Source organism: Lampris incognitus, chromosome 17 (assembly GCF_029633865.1).
Source record: "Lampris incognitus isolate fLamInc1 chromosome 17, fLamInc1.hap2, whole genome shotgun sequence".
NCBI classification, from domain to species: Eukaryota; Metazoa; Chordata; class Actinopteri; order Lampriformes; family Lampridae; genus Lampris; species Lampris incognitus.
The window spans coordinates 19400325-19420737 of NC_079227.1; the positions used below are offsets into that span (position 1 = coordinate 19400325).

At 42.5% G+C, this 20413-nt stretch overlaps 1 protein-coding gene across 1 annotated transcript in view; it reads left to right on the top strand.

Moving 5' to 3' along the window:
• The window catches only part of scn4aa (sodium channel, voltage-gated, type IV, alpha, a), a 36793-nt gene extending 30186 nt beyond the window's left edge, over nt 1-6607 (top strand). The window contains exons 16-25 of the mRNA XM_056296709.1: nt 106-247; nt 1442-1596; nt 1691-1864; nt 2007-2129; nt 2694-2975; nt 3818-3871; nt 4171-4312; nt 4461-4558; nt 4884-5154; nt 5307-6607. Coding sequence (XP_056152684.1) covers nt 106-247; nt 1442-1596; nt 1691-1864; nt 2007-2129; nt 2694-2975; nt 3818-3871; nt 4171-4312; nt 4461-4558; nt 4884-5154; nt 5307-6607 — 2742 coding nt within the window. The remainder of the gene's footprint in view (nt 1-105; nt 248-1441; nt 1597-1690; nt 1865-2006; nt 2130-2693; nt 2976-3817; nt 3872-4170; nt 4313-4460; nt 4559-4883; nt 5155-5306) is intronic.
• Nucleotides 6608-20413: the final 13806 nt, after the last annotated feature.

Here is a 20413-nt window from a genome sequence, read left to right on the forward strand (position 1 = left end):
TATTCTTTCTGAAATATAGTGGGAAATTGTACTAAATAGCACATGTTACTACATAGCAGATGGCTGTCTGGTTTTTACTGGTTTTCTCCCTTGTCTCGTGGCAAGCTGATGGGTGTAACCGAAGATGATGATGATGGAGCGTCTTCAGTATGCAGCACAGTGGACTACCAACCCCCTGAGCCTGAACCAGAGGTAGTGGAAGAGGAAGAGCCTGAGCCAGTGGAGCCAGAAGCCTGCTTCCCAGACAGTATGACGAAAACTGCTATAAATACAGACAAGTTATTTTGCTTATCACAGTGCCTGTTTATACCCTCGATGGGTGGGGGGAAAGTCGATTCACGTAAGAATCGCGATTCTTTTCTTCTGCGATTCTGAATAGATTCACAAATTCCAAAAATCGATTTTTTAAAAACGTTTTTTTCAGTCTTAAGTAGCCTCCTCGCTGCTGGCAATGTTGACTTGCTGCACACCTGTTCCAGCTTCCAGAAAACACTACAGTGGCTAGTCCATCGTTAGCACTTGGTAGCCTTTCTAAAAATGGAGCAGCAACAAATTCAGCCTGTCCCATCATCAGTGAAGGCAAGTTTTTGGGCGCATTTTGGATTTTACAATCTCCCGGGGAAGAAGGAGCTTGACATGACTCATTCAATATGCAAGAGTTGCAAAATTAAATTTAAGTATTTCGGGAACACTACAAATGTTAGGTCTCACATCATATGCCATCACCCAGAGTTGAAAGAAGTGGAACAACGATCTCCTGCAACATTAACAAACAACCAACGCACACTGCACCACTTCACCAAACTCCCACCCAGTTCTGAACTGGCAAAAAAACAAAACTAGATCCATCGCCTGTTTCATTTCAAAAGACCTGCGCCCCTACAGCGTAGTCGACAATGAAGGCTTTAGATTTATGATCCAGACAATTGAGCCAAAGTACGACATACCAGACATACCATCACGTCGGTTTTTTACTGAGAATGTTAGGTCTGCCTTTGTGTGTTCACATTATTGCAATCAATTGATATAACTTTTTAAAATATAAAAACTACATAATTTTATACACACTTTAGTCTGCTTTCATGCTATAATTTGCCTCACCGCCTGTCTTAGCGCACAGCGGACTGGAGTAGATCCTGAAATTAGCACCCCTATGTACCAAATTTAGAATCGATTTTGAATTGGGAATCCTTTTGAATCAAAAATCGATTTTGAATGAAATCGTGACCCCCAAGAATCGAAATCAAATCGTGAGCTTCCAGGAGATTCCCACCCCTAATACCCTCACAGGCAAACAATAGAGTAATTGTCCTACCATGTGACAAATACTTTTATTACCTCAAATGCTTGCCTTTTGGACATCTAATCCAACATCTTTCAGACTAATCACTGATTTCAGTCAAGAAAGAAAGAGCTGAATTTGATATGTGTCTTTGCTCAGGTTGTGTGAGGCGTTTTCCATGTCTGAATGCGGACATCACTCAAGGTAGAGGCAAGATTTGGTGGAATATCCGTAGGACCTGTTTCACCATTGTGGAGCATGACTGGTTTGAGACCTTCATCATCTTTATGATCCTCCTCAGCAGTGGAGCTCTGGTGAGTATTGTGAGTAGGGCAGCGACCTTTGGCTAACAGTGTTGTTTCACAATGCTGCCAAGGCTTTTATGTGTCCGATGTCTCCTTTTGGCAGGCCTTTGAAGACATAAACATAGAAAGACGGCGAACCATCAAAATTATCCTTGAGTATGCTGATAAGGTTTTCACCTACATCTTTATCATTGAGATGCTTCTAAAATGGGTGGCATATGGCTTCAAGACCTACTTCACCAACGCTTGGTGTTGGTTAGATTTTTTCATTGTGGATGTAAGTTTTAATACCTTGTTTTTGAATAAATTTGGAAGGGTCAGAAATTGTTCAGTTTTGCGCAGAGCAAGTTGTCTTTTTTCTGATGAACTCCATGGTAACACTTGAATAGAGTTTTTTTTTTTTTTTAATTCCTCCACAGGTCTCCGTGATTAGTTTAGGTGCCAACTGGTTAGGCTACTCTGAACTTGGACCAATCAAATCTCTACGAACACTCAGGGCCCTAAGGCCTCTCCGTGCACTGTCAAGATTTGAAGGGATGAGGGTGAGTTATTGGCTGCTGACCCTCATTTGGTGTAAAAAAAAACCTATGCACATTGTAAATCTGAGTACTTTACAATGACATTTGAATGATGTGCGTGATGAGCATTGACTTACAAGATGCCAGTTATATGATGTTCAATGCATTCTCACACTAACTTGATCGGCTTTTCCTTACCATGTTTGCTGACTGCATGCTTACACCATCATGGCTTCTGGGACAGAGTTGACTGAGGTAAGAGTGCCTGTGTTGACTGTTTGATGAATGCGCATAGCTGTTGTGTGATCCTTAATACTTTTGGAAACAAGACTTTTTTTCTGGAAGCAGTGAAATAAAGCTAACCCAAAAAGATGTCACTAAATAGGGTTTTTTTTAAATGTATGTTTGCATATTTGGTGTACTCTGTCTATCATTGGATTGTAAGTATGCTACTGGTGGTAAAAGCAGCATCCTCCATATAGACACATATGCATGATTGATTATATTAACATGGTGAATTTGGCTGTTATTGTTCCAGAGGTCACAGCATTTATCATTTAAATTGAAACAATTCTCTGTGCTGGGCAGGTAGTGGTGAATGCTCTTGTTGGGGCCATTCCCTCCATCTTCAATGTGCTGCTGGTTTGTCTGATCTTCTGGCTCATATTCAGCATCATGGGAGTCAACCTGTTTGCTGGGAAGTTCTACCGCTGCATCAATACGACCACTGAGGAGCTTTTCCCACTCACTGAGGTCAACAACGTGAGCGAATGCATGGCAATCAAGGAGGCCACACAAGAGGCCCGCTGGGTCAATGTCAAGGTCAACTACGACAATGTCGGACTTGGGTACCTTTCTCTGCTTCAAGTGGTGAGCAAGGGTGCATTTAACATATACTTGATGTTATTTGACATTGAACATCATCTTTAAAACAATCCTAAGTGTCAGGGTAGCGTGGCGGTCTATTCTATTGCCTGCCAACATGGGGATTGCCGGTTCGAATCTCCGTGTTACTTCTGGCTTGGTCGGGCATCCCTACAGAAATTGACTGTGTCAGCGGGTGGGAAGACAGATGTGGGTATGTGTCCTTGTCGCTGCACTAGCGCCTCCTCTGGTTGGTCAGGGCACCTGCTTGGGGGGGGGGCTGGGGGGAATAGCGTGATCCTCTAACGCACTACATCCCCCCTGGCGAAACTCCTCATTGTTAGGTGAAAAGAAGCGGCTGGCGACTCCACATGTATCAGATGAGGCATGTGTAGTCTGCAGCCCTCCCCGGATTGGCAGAGGGGATGGAGCAGAGACCAGGACGGCTTGGAAGAGTGGGGTAATTGGCCAAGTACAACTGGGGAGAAAAATGGGGAAAAATCCACAAAAAAAAAAAAAAACAATCCTAAAGCAGAAGATTTATTTTAAAGTTTGGCCTTTAGATGTTGAAACAGGCAATGCTGATGTGACAAACGGTAAAACACATCTATATATTGCACGTTGTCCATCTTGGGAGAGAGATCCCTCCTCTGTTGGTCTCCCTGAGGTTTCCTCCTATTTTTTCTCTCTGTTAAAGAGTTTTTTTTGAGGAGTTGTTCCTTATCCGATGTGAGGGTCTAAGCATAGGATGTTGTATTGCTGTAAAGCCCCCTGAGGCAAATTAGCAATTAATGATATTGGGCTATACAAATCAAATTGACTTGAAACGATTCATTCTGTATTTGCAGGCAACATTCAAAGGTTGGATGGACATCATGTATGCTGCAGTTGACTCACGAGAGGTAGTTCATTCTTGAGTTAACAATTTCTAAATATTTTGGCATTGTTCTTTAAATTTGTTTGTTAGTATGAGATTTATGCAAGTACAGTATGTGAACCCATTGCCTTTATTTGCATTTTCTATGCTACAAAAGAATGTGGTTTTTGAGTCTCAAAGTACTTTAAGTATTTTCTTAGTTAAAAATAAAATGTAGAAATTTTTGAGGGAATGGTTTTCCATTCAGTGACAAATACTTTGGAGTCTCCACTCTCCTTTTGAAATCAAAAAGACTCGAGTAAGACTTTATTTTGTTTCTCTTAGGTGGGAGAGCAGCCTTCCTATGAGATCAACATCTATATGTATATATACTTTGTCATCTTCATCATCTTTGGCTCCTTTTTCACACTTAATCTCTTCATTGGTGTAATTATTGACAATTTCAACCAGCAAAAGAAAAAGATAAGTATTCCAAGTACTTCTGTTTGAAATGGGAATTTGTAACTGTTTAAAACAACAACATTTCTCAGCAGATTTTACATACAGTTAACAAAACGTGTGACTGCATACATGAATGAATGAAAATTTTCTTGTATTGTTCCTGCACTTGGGAGACAAGGACATCTTCATGACTGAGGAGCAAAAGAAATATTATGAGGCCATGAAGAAACTGGGTTCCAAGAAACCACAGAAGCCAATTCCACGACCGCTGGTATGCTGTGGCAGTCATTTACAGTCACATTTTTTGTCATATGGTTATAACATCAGCCATAACTGTGTTGTGATGCATGGCATATTTAACTCTCACAGAAACAAAACTATCTAATGACATTGTTCCTGCAGATTGTTAATATTTATCAACAAGGAAACCTAAGCTAATTGGAGACCAGCTTGGCATGCATAGCATGGCAATGCCACCGCTGACCTCAGCATTAATCTTTTCTGCACACACTGGTGTAAACAGGCCAAATGACCCTGTGGAATTTATGTATCTGTATCTCGCCTCTCCATCCCCCCTGTCTCCCCTCGACCTAAAGAACCCAATACAAGGCATGGTGTTTGACTTCATCAGTCAGCAGTTCTTTGACATCTTCATCATGGTCCTGATCTGCCTCAATATGGTGACCATGATGGTAGAGACAGACAACCAGAGTCCAGAGAAGGAGGACTTGCTGTTTAAAATCAACGTTGCCTTCATTGTTGTCTTCACTGGAGAGTGTCTGTTAAAGATGCTTGCACTGCGACACCACTACTTCACTGTAGGATGGAACATTTTTGATTTTGTCGTGGTCATCTTGTCTATATCTGGTGGGTACCAAATACATTATAAACACAATTTTGAATTACACAGGATGGAAATTTCAAAGTGAAATTATGTTCAGCCAGACTTTATTACTTTATTCACAGGCGGAACATAAAGACACCTCCCCTAACTTCAGCGCCTCTCCTTTTTATTACAGGTATAATGCTGTCAGACCTCATAGAGAAGTACTTTGTGTCGCCCACTCTGTTCAGAGTGATCAGACTGGCTAGAATTGGCAGGATTCTGCGTCTTATCAAAGGAGCCAAGGGAATTCGGACGCTGCTTTTTGCTCTCATGATGTCACTTCCTGCCTTATTTAATATTGGCCTCCTGCTCTTCCTCATTATGTTCATCTTCTCCATATTTGGCATGTCAAACTTTGCTTATGTCAGAAAGCACGCTGGAATCGATGACATCTTTAATTTTGAGACTTTTGGTGGTAGCATTATCTGCCTGTTTCAGATCACAACCTCGGCAGGATGGGATGGGCTTCTACTCCCCATCCTAAACAGGGAGCCTCCAGACTGTGACCCAGACATCGAGAACCCAGGCTCGGATGTAAAGGGTAACTGTGGCAACCCAGGTATGGGCATCATGTTCTTCTGCAGCTACATCATCATCTCATTTTTGGTGGTGGTCAATATGTACATTGCCATCATCTTAGAGAACTTCAATGTGGCTCAAGAGGAGAGTGGCGATGCACTGTGCGAGGAAGACTTTGAGATGTTCAATGAGACCTGGGAGAGGTTTGACATTGAGGCAACTCAGTTCATTGAGTATAGCCGGCTTTTCGATTTTTGTGACGCTCTGCAGGTACCGCTGAGGGTGCCCAAGCCCAATCGGCTACGTCTGATCGAAATGGACCTACCCCTGGTGATTGGAGACAGGGTCCACTGCCTGGATATCCTTATGGCCGTCACTCAGATGGTCTTGGGAGACACAGTGGAAATGGCAGCAATGCGGGAGAGCATTCAGACTAAGTTCATCATGAGCAACCCCACCTCGGACTCCTTTGCACCCATCACCACAACGCTGCGCCACAAAGAAGAGGAGTTGGCTGCTATGGTCATTCAAAGGGCTTACCGCAAGCATCTACTGAAGCGCTCCATACGTCATGCCTCCTTTATTCAACGATCCAAAAGGCTAAAGAAAAGGGATGGCAATGAAGAACGACCAGAAAAAGAGGGGTTGCTGGTGCAAAAGATGGAAGTACTCTATGGGAGCATCAAGGACCTTGCAGAGGAGATGGAACAGGCTTTGTTACAAGCTCTACCAAGCTCAGAGTCAGTCAAGCCAGAGCCTCTGCCATGTGCCACAGACTTCCAGAATGGGCCGGAGCCCACTGGGCCGAATCTCATTGTTGTACCTGTAGAGATAACCAGTGAGGTCTTACTACACTCTGCCCCCCATCGAAAGCCCTTTACCTCTGGGGAAAATTTACGAGAGTCGTTTGTATAACAAACAAGGGTCTTCCTTCTGTTTTTTCACCAATCAAGGAGGTAGTGTTAGCAGTTAAAGGTGAGTGAGTCACTAATAGTGGTTGACTTTTCCACATGGTATTGTTATGAAGAGGTTGCACACATGTAATGTTATTAAATGTTTAGAACAACAATAGGATAAAAATAATTCCTGTTTTTTCATGTGATATTTAACAGTTCTTCATACAGAAAGTTGTATTAGACCCTTGTGAAACTGGAGTGCATAGATGGATTATCTGCCATAGAGACATCAGTAAAATCTAGCCACTGCTAATCTGAATGGATGTTAGTGACAGTGTTCTTGGTCTCATCACTGAAAGTAACTTGAAATCAATGTAATTTCGTTCAGTGTTAAGTGAGTCTTGTATGAAATGTGAAATGACACTAAATGCAGTTCAGTTTGTATTAGGTCTCAATGCAATCAGATCTCTGCAGATTTGGCTATGAAGACCAATCGATACGCTCAAATTGTCTTACATCATATTATTTGCCTGCTTTTCTGTATTTGTGAAGCCTGTCTTTTATATTTGGTGGGGTCTGGTGTTAAGTATTTTGAATGGCAATTCAGTTAATGTAAATGTAATGTGTTATGTGATATTGATATTTCAGCTAGAGTGAAGTAATGGAAGCTGAAAAGCAAAATCCACATAGACCCAAAACCAATATGAAAAAAATCCTAGCTCCTAAATATTAAGTGAATTCTAAGCATCACATTTCATTGTCCAATTCCCTCTAGCAACAAATGATTTGCAAGTCCAAAAATTTGTTAATGATTACTGGCTGGTTGAGTATGACTGTAATTAATAGAAAACTCTTCTGCTGATGAAATAATTTGGATCCCATCCTTGTAGAAATTTGCACCATAGGGGAACATTTTCACTTAGTTCCGTGTTCTTTTAAATAAAGATAACTGTGCTTGAGGTGTCCAGGTGGCGTGGCGGTCTATTCCGTTGCCTACCAGCACGGGGATCGCCAGTTCAAATCCCCGTTGTTACCTCCGGCTTGGTCGGGTGTCCCTACAGACACAATTGGCCGTGTCTGCGGGTGGGAAGCTGGATGTGGGTATGTGTCCTGGTCGCTGCACTAGTGCCTCCTCTGGTCGGTCAGGGGGGAGGGGGAACTGGGGGGAATAGTGTGATCCTCTCACGTGCTACGTCCCCCTGGTGAAACTCCTCGCTGTCAGGTGAAAAGAAGCGGCTGGAGACTCCACATGTATCAGAGGAGACATGTGGTAGTCTGCAGCCCTCCCCGGATCAGCAGAGGAGGTCGAGCAGAGATCGAAAGCGGGACGGCTCAGAAGAGTGGTATAACTGGCCTGATATAATTGGGGAGAAAAAGGGGGGAAAATCCATAAAAAAAAAGAAAGAAAGATAACCGTGGTTGTTTCACATTTCCACGGGTATTTAACACACACTCGTTTTAGGTCACTACACTTTGTCAACACATGGTGATGGGTGGCGCGCTTTATGTTGGACCAGTGAGCAGACAGCTGCAGCAGCATGCTAGTTTTTGCTGTGGAGGATGAGGTATTATTTAGACATTGTGGAGCCAAATCTCTGACGTGATGAATTGTACACAAAGCAATCTGCTGTTTGAGCAGATTTTGCTGACCGAGGATTTCCGTAAAATTCGAGATGGTTTTCGAGTAAAGCCCCAGTTACCTGTATACTACACTGAAAGCTGAAAGTTGCGTTTTTCAATGGAGGTTACAGCATTTGCTGTTAGAATTGAATATTGATTGCCTCTCTCCCATGCATATAGTATTAATAATGTATATTGCTGATGTCTGTAAAGTTTTTTTCAAGAAGACCAAAGCATGCACTCTAATTTGACCTGGATCTAAGACGACTGCTGTATGAAAGAAACATCTGGTTATCACTTGACAAAACACGAAAAACTCTTTTAATGAGGTTTTACTAGCCGAATCTATAGTGAATCTATATTTGAAACTTTAAGGGGTAGACATAGGTGTTTTTAAAAAAAATCAAATTCAACCTGTTAGGGCAACAACAGCTCATGTACAAAACAAACTCATTTTTTTCCCGACGCTTTATTGTTAAAAAACCCAGGGTGAGATTGGAAGTCACTTTATTTGTGTTCATTTTGAAAAAAAGAATAAAACAAAGTAAATTCCTATTCCTGCTTACTTTAAGTCACTTTTATGTGGAATCTCACTTGGTGTGAGGGATCCACATGCAAAACATTTCAATAAGCCTTATACACTGTAGCACATTTTTCTGTAAATTGATTATTTTTGTACAATATCATTTTATATCCAAAATAGCATAACTTATTGTCTCGACTGTAATCTTCCCGCGAGTCACCAGTACTTTTTTAAGTCTCATACATCTGTCCCTTGAGTCACAGAATAACATCCCAACAGGCTCATTCATTGAGATTATGTTGCATTACCACACATACACACGCATTACACATGTCTCTATATATATCTGACACCCAGGAAAAATAATGTTTAATTTCTATTTTTTGTATATAAAGTGTTGGGGTGGTAAAACACACATTGCAAAAAAAAAGCATGTTAAAACTTGATTTTGTTCAAATTTTACAACATGTCCACTGTAGTGGACAACCTCCCCCCCCAATGGTGACGTCATTTTAAAGGCACAGTTGTACTCTTTAAGGGAAAACAGGACTGAATACAGTGGCATGTATAGTATGAGAGATATGAACAAAAAGGCTACATCCACTACAGTGGACAAAAATGAATTGCTGGGTCTCAAGAATACTTATGTACATATATGTCCATATGTACTTATATACATACATGCATACACACACACACACACACACATATATATATATATATATATACATACATACATACATACAGTGCATACAGTGCATCCGGAAAGTATTCACACCCCTTCACTTTCCCCACATTTTGTTATGTTACAGCCTTATTCCACAATGGATTAAATTTCTTTTTGTTTCTCATCAATCTACATACAATACCCCATAATGACAAAGTGAAAAAGGTTTTGTAGAAATTTTTGCAAATTTATTAAAAATAAAAAACTGAAATATTGCATGTACAGAAGTATTCACGCCCTTTACTCAGTACTTGGTTGAGGCACCCTTGGCAGCGATTACAGCCTCAAGTCTTCTTGGGTATGCAGCTACAAGCTTGGCACACCTATATTTGGGGTATTTCTCCCATTCTTCTCTGCAGATCCTCTCGAGCACTGTAAGGTTAGATGGAGAGCGTCGCTGCACAGCTATTTTCAGGTCTTTCCAGAGATGTTCAATGGGGTTCAAGTCTGGGCTCTGACTGGGCCACTCAAGGACATTCACAGACTTGTCCCGAAGCCACTCCTTCGTTGTCTTGGCTGTGTGCTTAGGGTTGTTGTCGTGTTGAAAGGTAAACCTTCGCCCCAGTCTGAGGTCCTGAGTGCTCTGGAGCAGGTTTTCATCAAGGATCTCTCTGTACTTTGCTCCATTCATCTTTCTCTCGATCCTGACTAGTCTCCCAGTTCCTGCCGCTGAAAAACATCCCCACAGCATGATGCTGCCACCACCATGCTTCACTGCAGGGATGGTATTAGCAAGGTGATGAGAGGTGCCTGGTGTCCTCCAGACGTGACGTTTGGCATTCAGGCCAAAGTGTTCAATCTTGGTTTCATCAGACCGGAGAATCTTGTTTCTCATGGTCTGAGAGTCTTTTAGGTGCTTTCTGGCAAACTCCAAGCGGGCTGTAATGTGCCTTTTACTGAGCAGAGGCTTCCGTCTGGCCACTCTACCATAAAGGCCTGATTGGTGGAGTGCTGCAGAGATGGTTGTCCTTCTCGAAGGTTCTCCCATCTCCACACAGGAACGCTGGAGCTCTGTCAGAGTGGCCATCGGGTTCTTGGTCACCTCCCTGACCAAGGCCCTTCTCCCCCGATTGCTCAGTTTGGCTTGGCGGCCAGCTCTAGGAAGAGTCCTGGTGGATCCAAACTTCTTCCATTTACCAATGATGGAGACCACTGTGCTCTTCGGGACCTTCAAAGCTGTAGAATTTTTTTTGTACCCTTCCCCAGATCTGTGCCTCGATACAATCCTGTCTCGGAGGTCCACAGACAAGTACTTTGACTTCATGGCTTGGTTTCTGCTCTGACATGCACTGTCAACAGTAGGACCTTATATAGACAGGTGTGTGCCTTTCCAAATCATGTCCGATCAATTGAATTTACTACAGGTGGACTCCAATCAAGATGTAGAAACATCTCAAGGATGTCTGTGAATGTTCTCATTCATCCAGATCATAGTTATCCAAGGGAATTGAATCAAGTGCAACTGGACTTGTTTATACACTCACTGGCCACTTTATTAGGTACACCTTGCTAGTACCGGGTTGGACCTCCTTTTGCCTTCAGAACTGCCTTAATCCTTCGTGGCATAGATTCAACAAGGTACTAGAAACATTCCTCAGAGAGTTTGGTCCATATGGACATGATAGCATCACGCAGTTGCTGCAGATTTGTCGGCTGCACATCCATGATGCGAATCTCCCGGTCCACCACATCCCAAAGGTGCTCTATTGGATTGAGATCTGGTGACTGTGGAGGCCATTTGAGTACAGTGAACTCATTGTCATGTTCAAGAAACCAGTCTGAGATGATTCGAGCTTTATGACATGGCGCATTATTCTGCTGGAAGTAGCCATCAGAAGATGGGAACACTGTGGTCATAAAGGGATGGACATGGTCAGCAACAATACTCAGGTAGGCTGTGGCGTTGACACGATGCTCAATTGGTACTAAGGGGCCCAAAGTGTGCCAAGAAAATATCCCCCACACCATTACACCACCACCACCAGCCTGAACCGTTGATACAAGGCAGGATGGATCCATGCTTTCATGTTGTTGACGCCAAATTCTGACCCTACCATCCGAATGTCGCAGTAGAAATCGAGACTCATCAGACCAGGCAACGTTTTTCCAATCTTCTATTGTCCAATTTTGGTGAGCCTGTGCGAATTGTAGCCTCAGTTTCTTGTTCTTAGCTGACAGGAGTGGCACCCGGTGTGGTCTTCTGCTGCTGTAGCCCATCTGCCTCAAGGTTCGACGTGTTGTGCATTCAGAGATGCTCTTCTGCATACCTCGGTTGTAATGAGTGGTTATCTGAGTTACTGTTGCCTTTCTATCAGCTCGAACCAGTCTGGCCATTCTCCTCTGACCTCTGGCATCAACAAGGCATTTTCGCCCACAGAACTGCCGCTCACTGGATATTTTCTCTTTTTCGGACCATTCTCTGTAAACCCTAGAGATGGTTGTGCATGAAAATCCCAGTAGATCAGCAGTTTCTGAAATACTCAGACCAGCCCGTCCGGCACCAACAACCATGCCACGTTCAAAGTCACTTAAATCACCTTTCTTCCCCATTCTGATGCTCGGTTTGAACTGCAGCAGATCGTCTTGACCATGTCTACATGCCTAAATGCATTGAGTTGTTGCCATGTGATTGGCTGATTAGAAATTTGCGTTAACGAGCAGTTGGACAGGTGTGCCTAACAAAGTGGCCGGTGAGTGTATATCCGTGAAGACGTTTCGCCTCTCATCCAAGAGGCTTCATCAGTTCGTACCTTTCTTACTAGACCAAGCTAGTCTGACCGGCTGGTGATGAAACTCAGATATTTAACCTCTGTGGAGTCGTTATCAGAGCTATTGATGTCAGTGGCTCTTTTGTTGCGATGTTTAGCAACGACAGTCATTATCAGAGCTATTGATGTCAATGGCTCTTTTGTGTTCCGATGTTTAGCAATGACAGTCATTGGAGTTGTTAGTTTTGACTTCGTTAGTGCTCCATTCAGTGGTCATGAGTCGTTGGAGCCGTTAGTGACCGACTTGTTCTTGGAGGCTAAGCTTTTGAGTCTCCTGGGTAGAGATGAAAGGACGGCATTGTAAGTGGGAGATAGGTGGTGTCGCAGACCTCCTCCTCTGTTGAGGGATGGTTTTTCCAGTTTCGCATAGATAGCTTCCTTCACCCCTCTTTCAAACCATCTATCTTCCCTGTCCAAAATGTATACGTTGCTGTCCTCTAAGGAGTGTGTCTTCTCATTTAGGTGTAGGTAGACTGCTGAGTCTTGTCCTGAGGAGTTTGGCCTTCTGTGTTGGGCCATCCATTTCTGTAGTGATTGTTTGGTTTCTCCTATGTATAGGTCAGTGCAATCCTCATTGCATTGTACAGCATACACCAGATTGCTTTTCTGGGTGTGTGTTACATGGTCTTTGGGATGAACCAGTTTTTGTCGGAGTGTGTTGCTGGGTTTGAAGTATACCGGGTTGCAGTGTTTTTTAAAAATTCTCCTGAGTTTCTCGGAGATCCCAGAAACATATGGGATGACTATGTTATTCCTTCTGTTCCTCTTCTCTTCATCGCTCTCAACACCACAAAACCAAAGAAAGGCAGACAAGGAAATTTCAAAACTTACAGCGACGAACTAACAACACTAGCCAAGCAGATATACTTACCTAGAGACAAGACAAAACATCCCACACAAAACGAAACGCAGAACAGATGGATCAAAAATCTGTCGGACAAGGTACTCACCCAATCAGAGAAGGAGGTCTTAGCCAAAGGACTGAACTTCGCCATGACACCCAAACAACTACCTATATTTGACCTCATCACATCCACAGAATCAGCTATAAGGAAAAATAATCTAACGGAAACTGAAGCGGAACAGCTTAGGTTAAAGGTGTCAGCAGCTCTGTCCAATGCGAAACCCCCTCCTTCCAACCTAACCATGGAGGAAAGGAAAGCCGTGACAGTCCTGAGCAAGGATGAAAACATCACCATCCTTCCAGCAGATAAGGGGAGATGCACGGTTATCCTCAACACAACAGACTACCACGCCAAGATCACGTCATTACTCAGCGACACCGACACCTATGAACCGCTGAGACACGATCCAACTAGTGGTTACAAGAGGAGAATAATAGAATACCTACAGAAACTACAGAAAGGAGGAACCATTGACCGGATACAATACCACCGTCTCTACCCACAAGATAACATTCCATGCATATATGGACTCCCTAAGATCCATAAAGACGGAGCCCCCCTCAGGCCCATCGTCAGCAGCATAAACTCGGTCATGTACAACATTGCCAAACATATAACCAACATCTTGACCCTTTTAGTGGGCGAAACACCTCACCATATCCAAAACTCAGTTGACTTTGTGAACAAGGTCCAAGGCATAAAACTGGAACCTAATGAAATGATGGTATCCTACGACGTGACCTCATTATTCATCTGCATCCCAACCATGGAGGCTTTGGAAACTGAGGCAATGTTTGCTACGTGACAACACCCTCCACAATAGGACCAACCTCAGCCCAGACCAGATTTGCCAACTACTGGACCTTTGCCTGAACACTACATATTTCCAATTCAGGGGCCATTTTTACAGACAGAAACACGGCTGTGCAGTGGGCTCACCAGTATCTCCCATTGTGGCCCACTTACATATGGAAGAGGTAGAACACAGGGCCCTGAACTCCTTCAGAGGAACACCTCCGAGCCACTGGTTCAGATATGTGGACAACACATGGGTCAAAATCCAAACACAAGAGGTGCAAGCGTTTACCAAACACATCAACTCAGTTGACAAGAACATTAAGTTCACAAGAGAAGATGTAAAGAACAACAGTTTGCCCTTCTTGGACTGTGACGTCCACATTGGGGAAGACAGGAGCCTCCACATTGGGGTTTACAGGAAACCTACACACACAAACCAATATCTACGTTTCGACTCACACCACCCTCTGGAACACAAACTGGGTGTCATCAGAACTCTGCAACACAGAGCTGATAATGTGCCCAGCAGCACTCAGGCCCAACGAGAAGAACACAAACACCTGAGGGGAGCTCTAAAAACCTGTGGCTACCCCAGTTGGACCTTTGTGAAAACTGCAACACGTTCCAGAAAGACCAACCGGGTGAGCGATGAAGAGAAGAGGAACAGAAGGAATAACATAGTCATCCCGTATGTTTCTGGGGTCTCTGAGAAACTCAGGAGAATTTTTAACAAACACCGCATCCCGGTATACTTCAAACCCAGCAACACACTCCGACAAAAACTGGTTCATCCCAAAGACCGTGTACCACACACCCAGAAAAGCAATCTGGTGTATGCTGTACAATGCAATGAGGATTGCACTGACCTATACATAGGAGAAACCAAACAACCACTACACAAACGGATGGCCCAACACAGAAGGCCAAACTCCTCAGGACAAGACTCAGCAGTCTACCTACACCTAAAGGAGAAGACACACTCCTTAGAGGACAGCAACATACACATTTTGGGGGCAGGGAAGATAGATGGTTTGAAAGAGGGGTGAAGGAAGCCATCTATGCGAAACTGGAAAAACCATCCCTCAACAGAGGAGGAGGTCTGCGACGCCACCTATCTCCCACTTACGATGCCGTTCTTTCATCTCTACCCAGGAGACTCAAGAAGCCTAGCCTCCAAGAACAACAGTCGGTCACTAACGGCTCCAACGACTCATGACCACTGAATGGAGCACTAACGAAGTCGAAACTAACACCTCCAATGACTGTCGTTGCTAAACATCGGAACACAAAAGAGCCATTGACATCAATAGCTCTGATAACGACTCCAAAGAGGCTAAATATCTGAGTTTCATCACCAGCCGGTCAGACTAGCTTGGTCTAGTCAGAAAGGCACGAACTGATGAAGCCTCTTGGATGAGAGGTGAAACGTCTTCACGGATATATAACCAAGTCCAGTTGCACTTGATTCAATTCCTTTGGATCTCAAGGCGGATCAGTGGAAACAGGATGAACCTGAGCTCAATTTTTAGTGTCATAGCAAAGGGTGTGAATACTTATGTACATGCAATATTTCAGTTTTTTATTTTTAATAAATTTGCAAAAATTTCTACAAAACCTTTTTCACTTTGTCATTATGGGGTATTGTGTGTAGATTGATGAGAAAAAAAAACGAATTTAATCCATTATGGAATAAGGCTGTAACATAACAAAATGTGGGGAAAGTGAAGGGGTGTGAATACTTTCCAGATGTGCTATATATATATATATATATATATATATATATATGTGTGTGTGTGTGTGTATGTTTGTGGGTGAATGAAATAATGTCAAATTCAAGAAAAAGACTAAATGAGAGACCTTTCTCTCTTCAGATTAAAAGATAGACTGAATGCATATCTTAAAGATGTTCTTATCTTGTCCTCTCTCAGATCATTTTACAGTCATATACATTTTAGTCATATACATCTCCCATGACCAGAAAATAGCTATTTACTTGTTTTCTCTTTACATGGGGTTTCCGTTTCACATTTCAGATTTCAGAGCCGTCCGTAGCTTTCAATTTTATATGAGATGTTTAGCTAATGTTTGTTCTGAAACACAATCGGTGAGCCGTCAGTGTCCCTTCAGTGTTCCGTTTGTCTATGAAGTTGTCCATTATACTGTGTCCTTGGCACAGACAATGGAAAGTTGGTCTGATCAAGTGCAACTTTTGTCCTTTTTGATTCGAACATTTTCTCTCATCCAGCGGTTTGTGGCACACTTAAGGGAATTGTGATGAGTTGAGATGTCTGGATTTATAAAGGGGAAAACATGTTCTAACATTCGAAAGCAATAATCCCACATCACAAAGTCTAACTTGTGTACACGTAGAATTCAAAAAGCTTCCATTTGTATAAAATTAAAGACACGGTTGCAAAATGTTTACCCAAGTTATATTAAAACTTTATTTGTACTCTGAACTTGGTTACAGCTGTGGTAAGCGTCCTCGCTCAACGGACTATTGTGCCCAAAGAATGTATACATCTCCGAGTCTGTCCTCATGTTGTCAATTTGCTTTTCTTACTGTTGTGTAAGTCTTAACAGATCTAAAATGTCTTACTCAGAATATATTAAGATGAATGACATTTTAGCATTTTTCATCTAATTATAACCGGGAGGTTCTTTTTTCGTAACCAGAGGACTTCCTTATTGACTTCATTATCCCTGGAAAGAAAGAAAAATGAATGTATCAGATTAATCTTAATGAGATCTGCAGCGATCCCACAACAGATAGTCATTGCTGCCCTGTTTGGTTGTATCGTTTTTTTCTTCTTCTTTCTTCCTTTTGTTGGTACAGTCATATGCATATGGCTTGTGCATCCTCAGTGGCTGGGTTCATATGCATATGAATGATCTAAAAACATATTTGTTTACATTTTTGATAGTGGGAGAGTCATGTGGAGAGCCCTACTGATGCACCCACGGTCAATGTCGCCTTGTACATACTTTCTAGGTCAGTGTTGGAAGTTTTACTTTTCTAGTCTTTTTTTCTGTATTGTATATTTATATAATTTTATTATTGTGAAAAAATGAAACTGTTATTAGAATAAAATATTACTGCTGGGGGAAAAAGTAAAAGGTCTGCTTGTTTTTGTGTTATTAGCGGCAGTGTCATGCTGGTTGTGCTTACGTGGAGGCCCTCTGCTGGTTGTGTGGGGACGAGGCTGGACACCGTACAGATTCCTCAGTTCTTTCACACCTTCTATTTTTAACGTCTGCAGTGAGATAGCTGTCCCAGGTAACGAAAAGACCTGTGGAATAGGAAAAATACTGCCATCTCTGTTGTTGACGGGGCTGGTTGTACAAAAGAGCACTGTGTCAGGTCGTAACCAGGTCCGTTCCAGTTTAGCTACAATGATTTGGGCTCTATTTTGGGTGTAAGGTTGTTGTTGTTGTTTTTTTGTTTTGTTTTGTTTTTTGGCTGTCCAACCCAAGTGGTCAGCGAGTGACCTTCAGCCCTCATGCTGCTCGACTCAAGCGTGTGCACCAGTAATCCACAGTGCTTAAACAGCAGATGCACAGTATCGTGCCCACCTGCGGCTGCTATCTTTAACCACTTAACTTGAATACCTGCTGAACGGTTATGCCAAATGGTCCAACACTCATTCCTTGTCCTTATTTTACCCTTATGATTGGATTTTTGAACAGCCATCATCTAAGTGGGGAAAAAAATGTTTGCAGATTTTCAGCATCTTCTGGATGGTAGCCTATCTAGTGATCTGGACTAACCTTCAGATTTATATTTCATGAGATAATCAAATTCCATTAAGGTGTGAGAGAATCAGTTAGCTCGCCCAACAGGTGGATGTAATATCGGCCCAAAATGTCAGTGATGCAAATTGATGGTGGCACTACCCTTTCATTACAAGTGTTGGTCTATCACCTGCTCATGCACCTCGTCACACACTGCCACACACACACACACACACACACCATACAGTCAGCTGAAAGGGTGACTGGTTTCTTGTATACATTTCAAATTAAGGAAACGAGATCAGCACAGCTAATCTGATAACGGAAAGTTCACACGTGACTGCACTTGGGCTTGATGTAAAAACAGGAGTGAATGATCTATTTATTTATTCATTTTTGAGCATTAGATTCAAGATTCAAAGATACAATGAAGAGTGAAATGCTTTATGGCAACTCTGGAATTGTGAAACAAAAAAAGGTAGAACAAAGTTAATAGGAATAAATTGAAAAAGTTAGAAATCCTTGGTGTAAACAGAGGGTATACTCCGATAAATATCTATATATACAAATGTGCAAATAATCTGTATGATGGAATCAATACACATTCTGTTAAAGTAAACAACACTTACTTACAAAACACAGTTAAGAAGTGCTGACTAACCAAGGAAAATAACTCAAATGAAACTGATTTTTGAAATAATCAATAAGAAAATGAATAAAGATTACTGGGTAATCAAAAGCCTCACACATGGGGAAAGTTGGATAAAATAAATGAACAACAGGTAAGGAAACAAAAATAAAAACAAATACATTGTGGAAAAGGCCTTATTGAATAAATGAATGTTTCAAGAAATGGTTTAAATATATACAGATGGGTGACAGATTAAAAGAAAAACCTTAATGCTTGACCCCTACAGTGAGGGGGTCTGGGGGGTTGGTTATGCTGTGAGGGGGGGGGGCATTTTCCTGGCGTGGTTTGTGTCCATTTGTCACGTTAGAGCAGGGGTCCCCCACCATCGGATCACGGACTGGCAGCGGGCCGCAAAGCATTTGCTACCGGGCCACAAGGAATATTGTATACAATATTGAAATAAAATCCCGATCCAGCGGCTGGACCGCATAATGCTAAAGGGCTTTTAATTTGAAACGGATACTTGAAGTGTGTACAATGATATAGTTGTATCACTCATTCATGTGGCATTCGGCAGACCATTGGTAACTAACTTCATAACTCAAGAGACGCACTCGGTCAACTCGCTACTAGCAGCTAGTTAGCTCAATGAGTACCGGTAAAAAACAAATGTTGCTTGAGAGTTTCTTCAGAAGAGTAGGGGAGATAAAAGGTCTAGTGACGATGATAACGCAGACACCAGAGGCTGAGACGGCAACAAAAAAAAATGCTTCCTTCAGGAGGAAATACGACAAGTCGTACCTAAAGTACGGCTTTATTGTGACAGGTGGCTCACATGCTCCGAGCCACCTGTGTTTGATATGTGGAGACAAGCTGTCTAATGAGGCAATGAAGCCCTCAAAACTGCTTCGGCACTTTGAGTCCAAGCACCCTGCACTTAAAGACAAACCCGTGGAGCTCTTTGAGTGAAAACAATGCGAGCAAGCGGGACAGAAGCATGTGCTGAGAGCCACCACCTCTACAAATGCTGCTGCTCTGAGCGCCTCGTACTTAGTGACTAGTCGTATTGCCAAGGCCAAGAAGCCTTTCAGTATCGGTGAAGAATTGATTCTGCCTGCTGCCAAGGATGTGCTGTGAACTGTTGGGGGAAGCTGAAGCTAACAAGATGGCAAAGGTTCCTCTTTCAGCTACCACAGGAGAATTGAAGAAATTGGTGAGTTGCAATGTTGTATATGTATGTTATGTTAATGCGAGGAAAATATGCATGCACTGTGTTAAAATATCCAAACGTTACTTTAAATGTCATGATACTATTGATTTATAAGCCTAACCTATAATCCAGTCGTTATTAACACCCCCCCCCCGGTCCACCAGAATATTGTTGATATTAAACCGGTCCGCGGTGTAAAAATGTTTGGGGACCCCTACCTTAGAGGGAAGGGTCACTGCAAATCAATACGAAGTTATTCTGAGTGATCACCTTTATCCTATGATGAAACATTTCTATCCTGATGGGAGTGGTCTCTTCAAGAATGACAATGCCCCCATTCACAGGACACGAGGGGTCACTGATGGGTTTGATGAGGATGAAAATTATGTTAATCATATGGTATGGCCTTCACTGTCACCAGAGCTCAACCCAATTGAACAGCTTTTTGGACCGACATGTTAGAGAGTGCTCTCCACCACCATCATCAAAACAACCAAATGAGGGAAATCTTTTGGGAGAATGGTGTCCTTCCCTCCAGTAGAGTTAAGAGACTTGTAGAATCTATGACAAGGAGCATTGAAGCTGTTCTGGAGGCTCGTGGTGGTCCAAAACCTTACTAAGAAACTTTATGTTGGGTTTTCATATATACTATATATATACACACATACACACACAAAAGTATTGGGACACCTGGCCATTACACCTACAGGAGCTTTTATGACATACCATTCTAAATCCATAGGCATTAATATGGAGTTGGTCCCCCCTTTGCAGCTATAACAGCTTCCACTCTTCTGGGAAGGCTTTCCAAAAGATGTTGGAGTGTGTCTGTGGGAATTTTTGCCCATTCATCCAGAAGAGCATTTGTGAGGTCAGGCACTGATGTTGGACGAGAAGATCTTGCTTTGCAA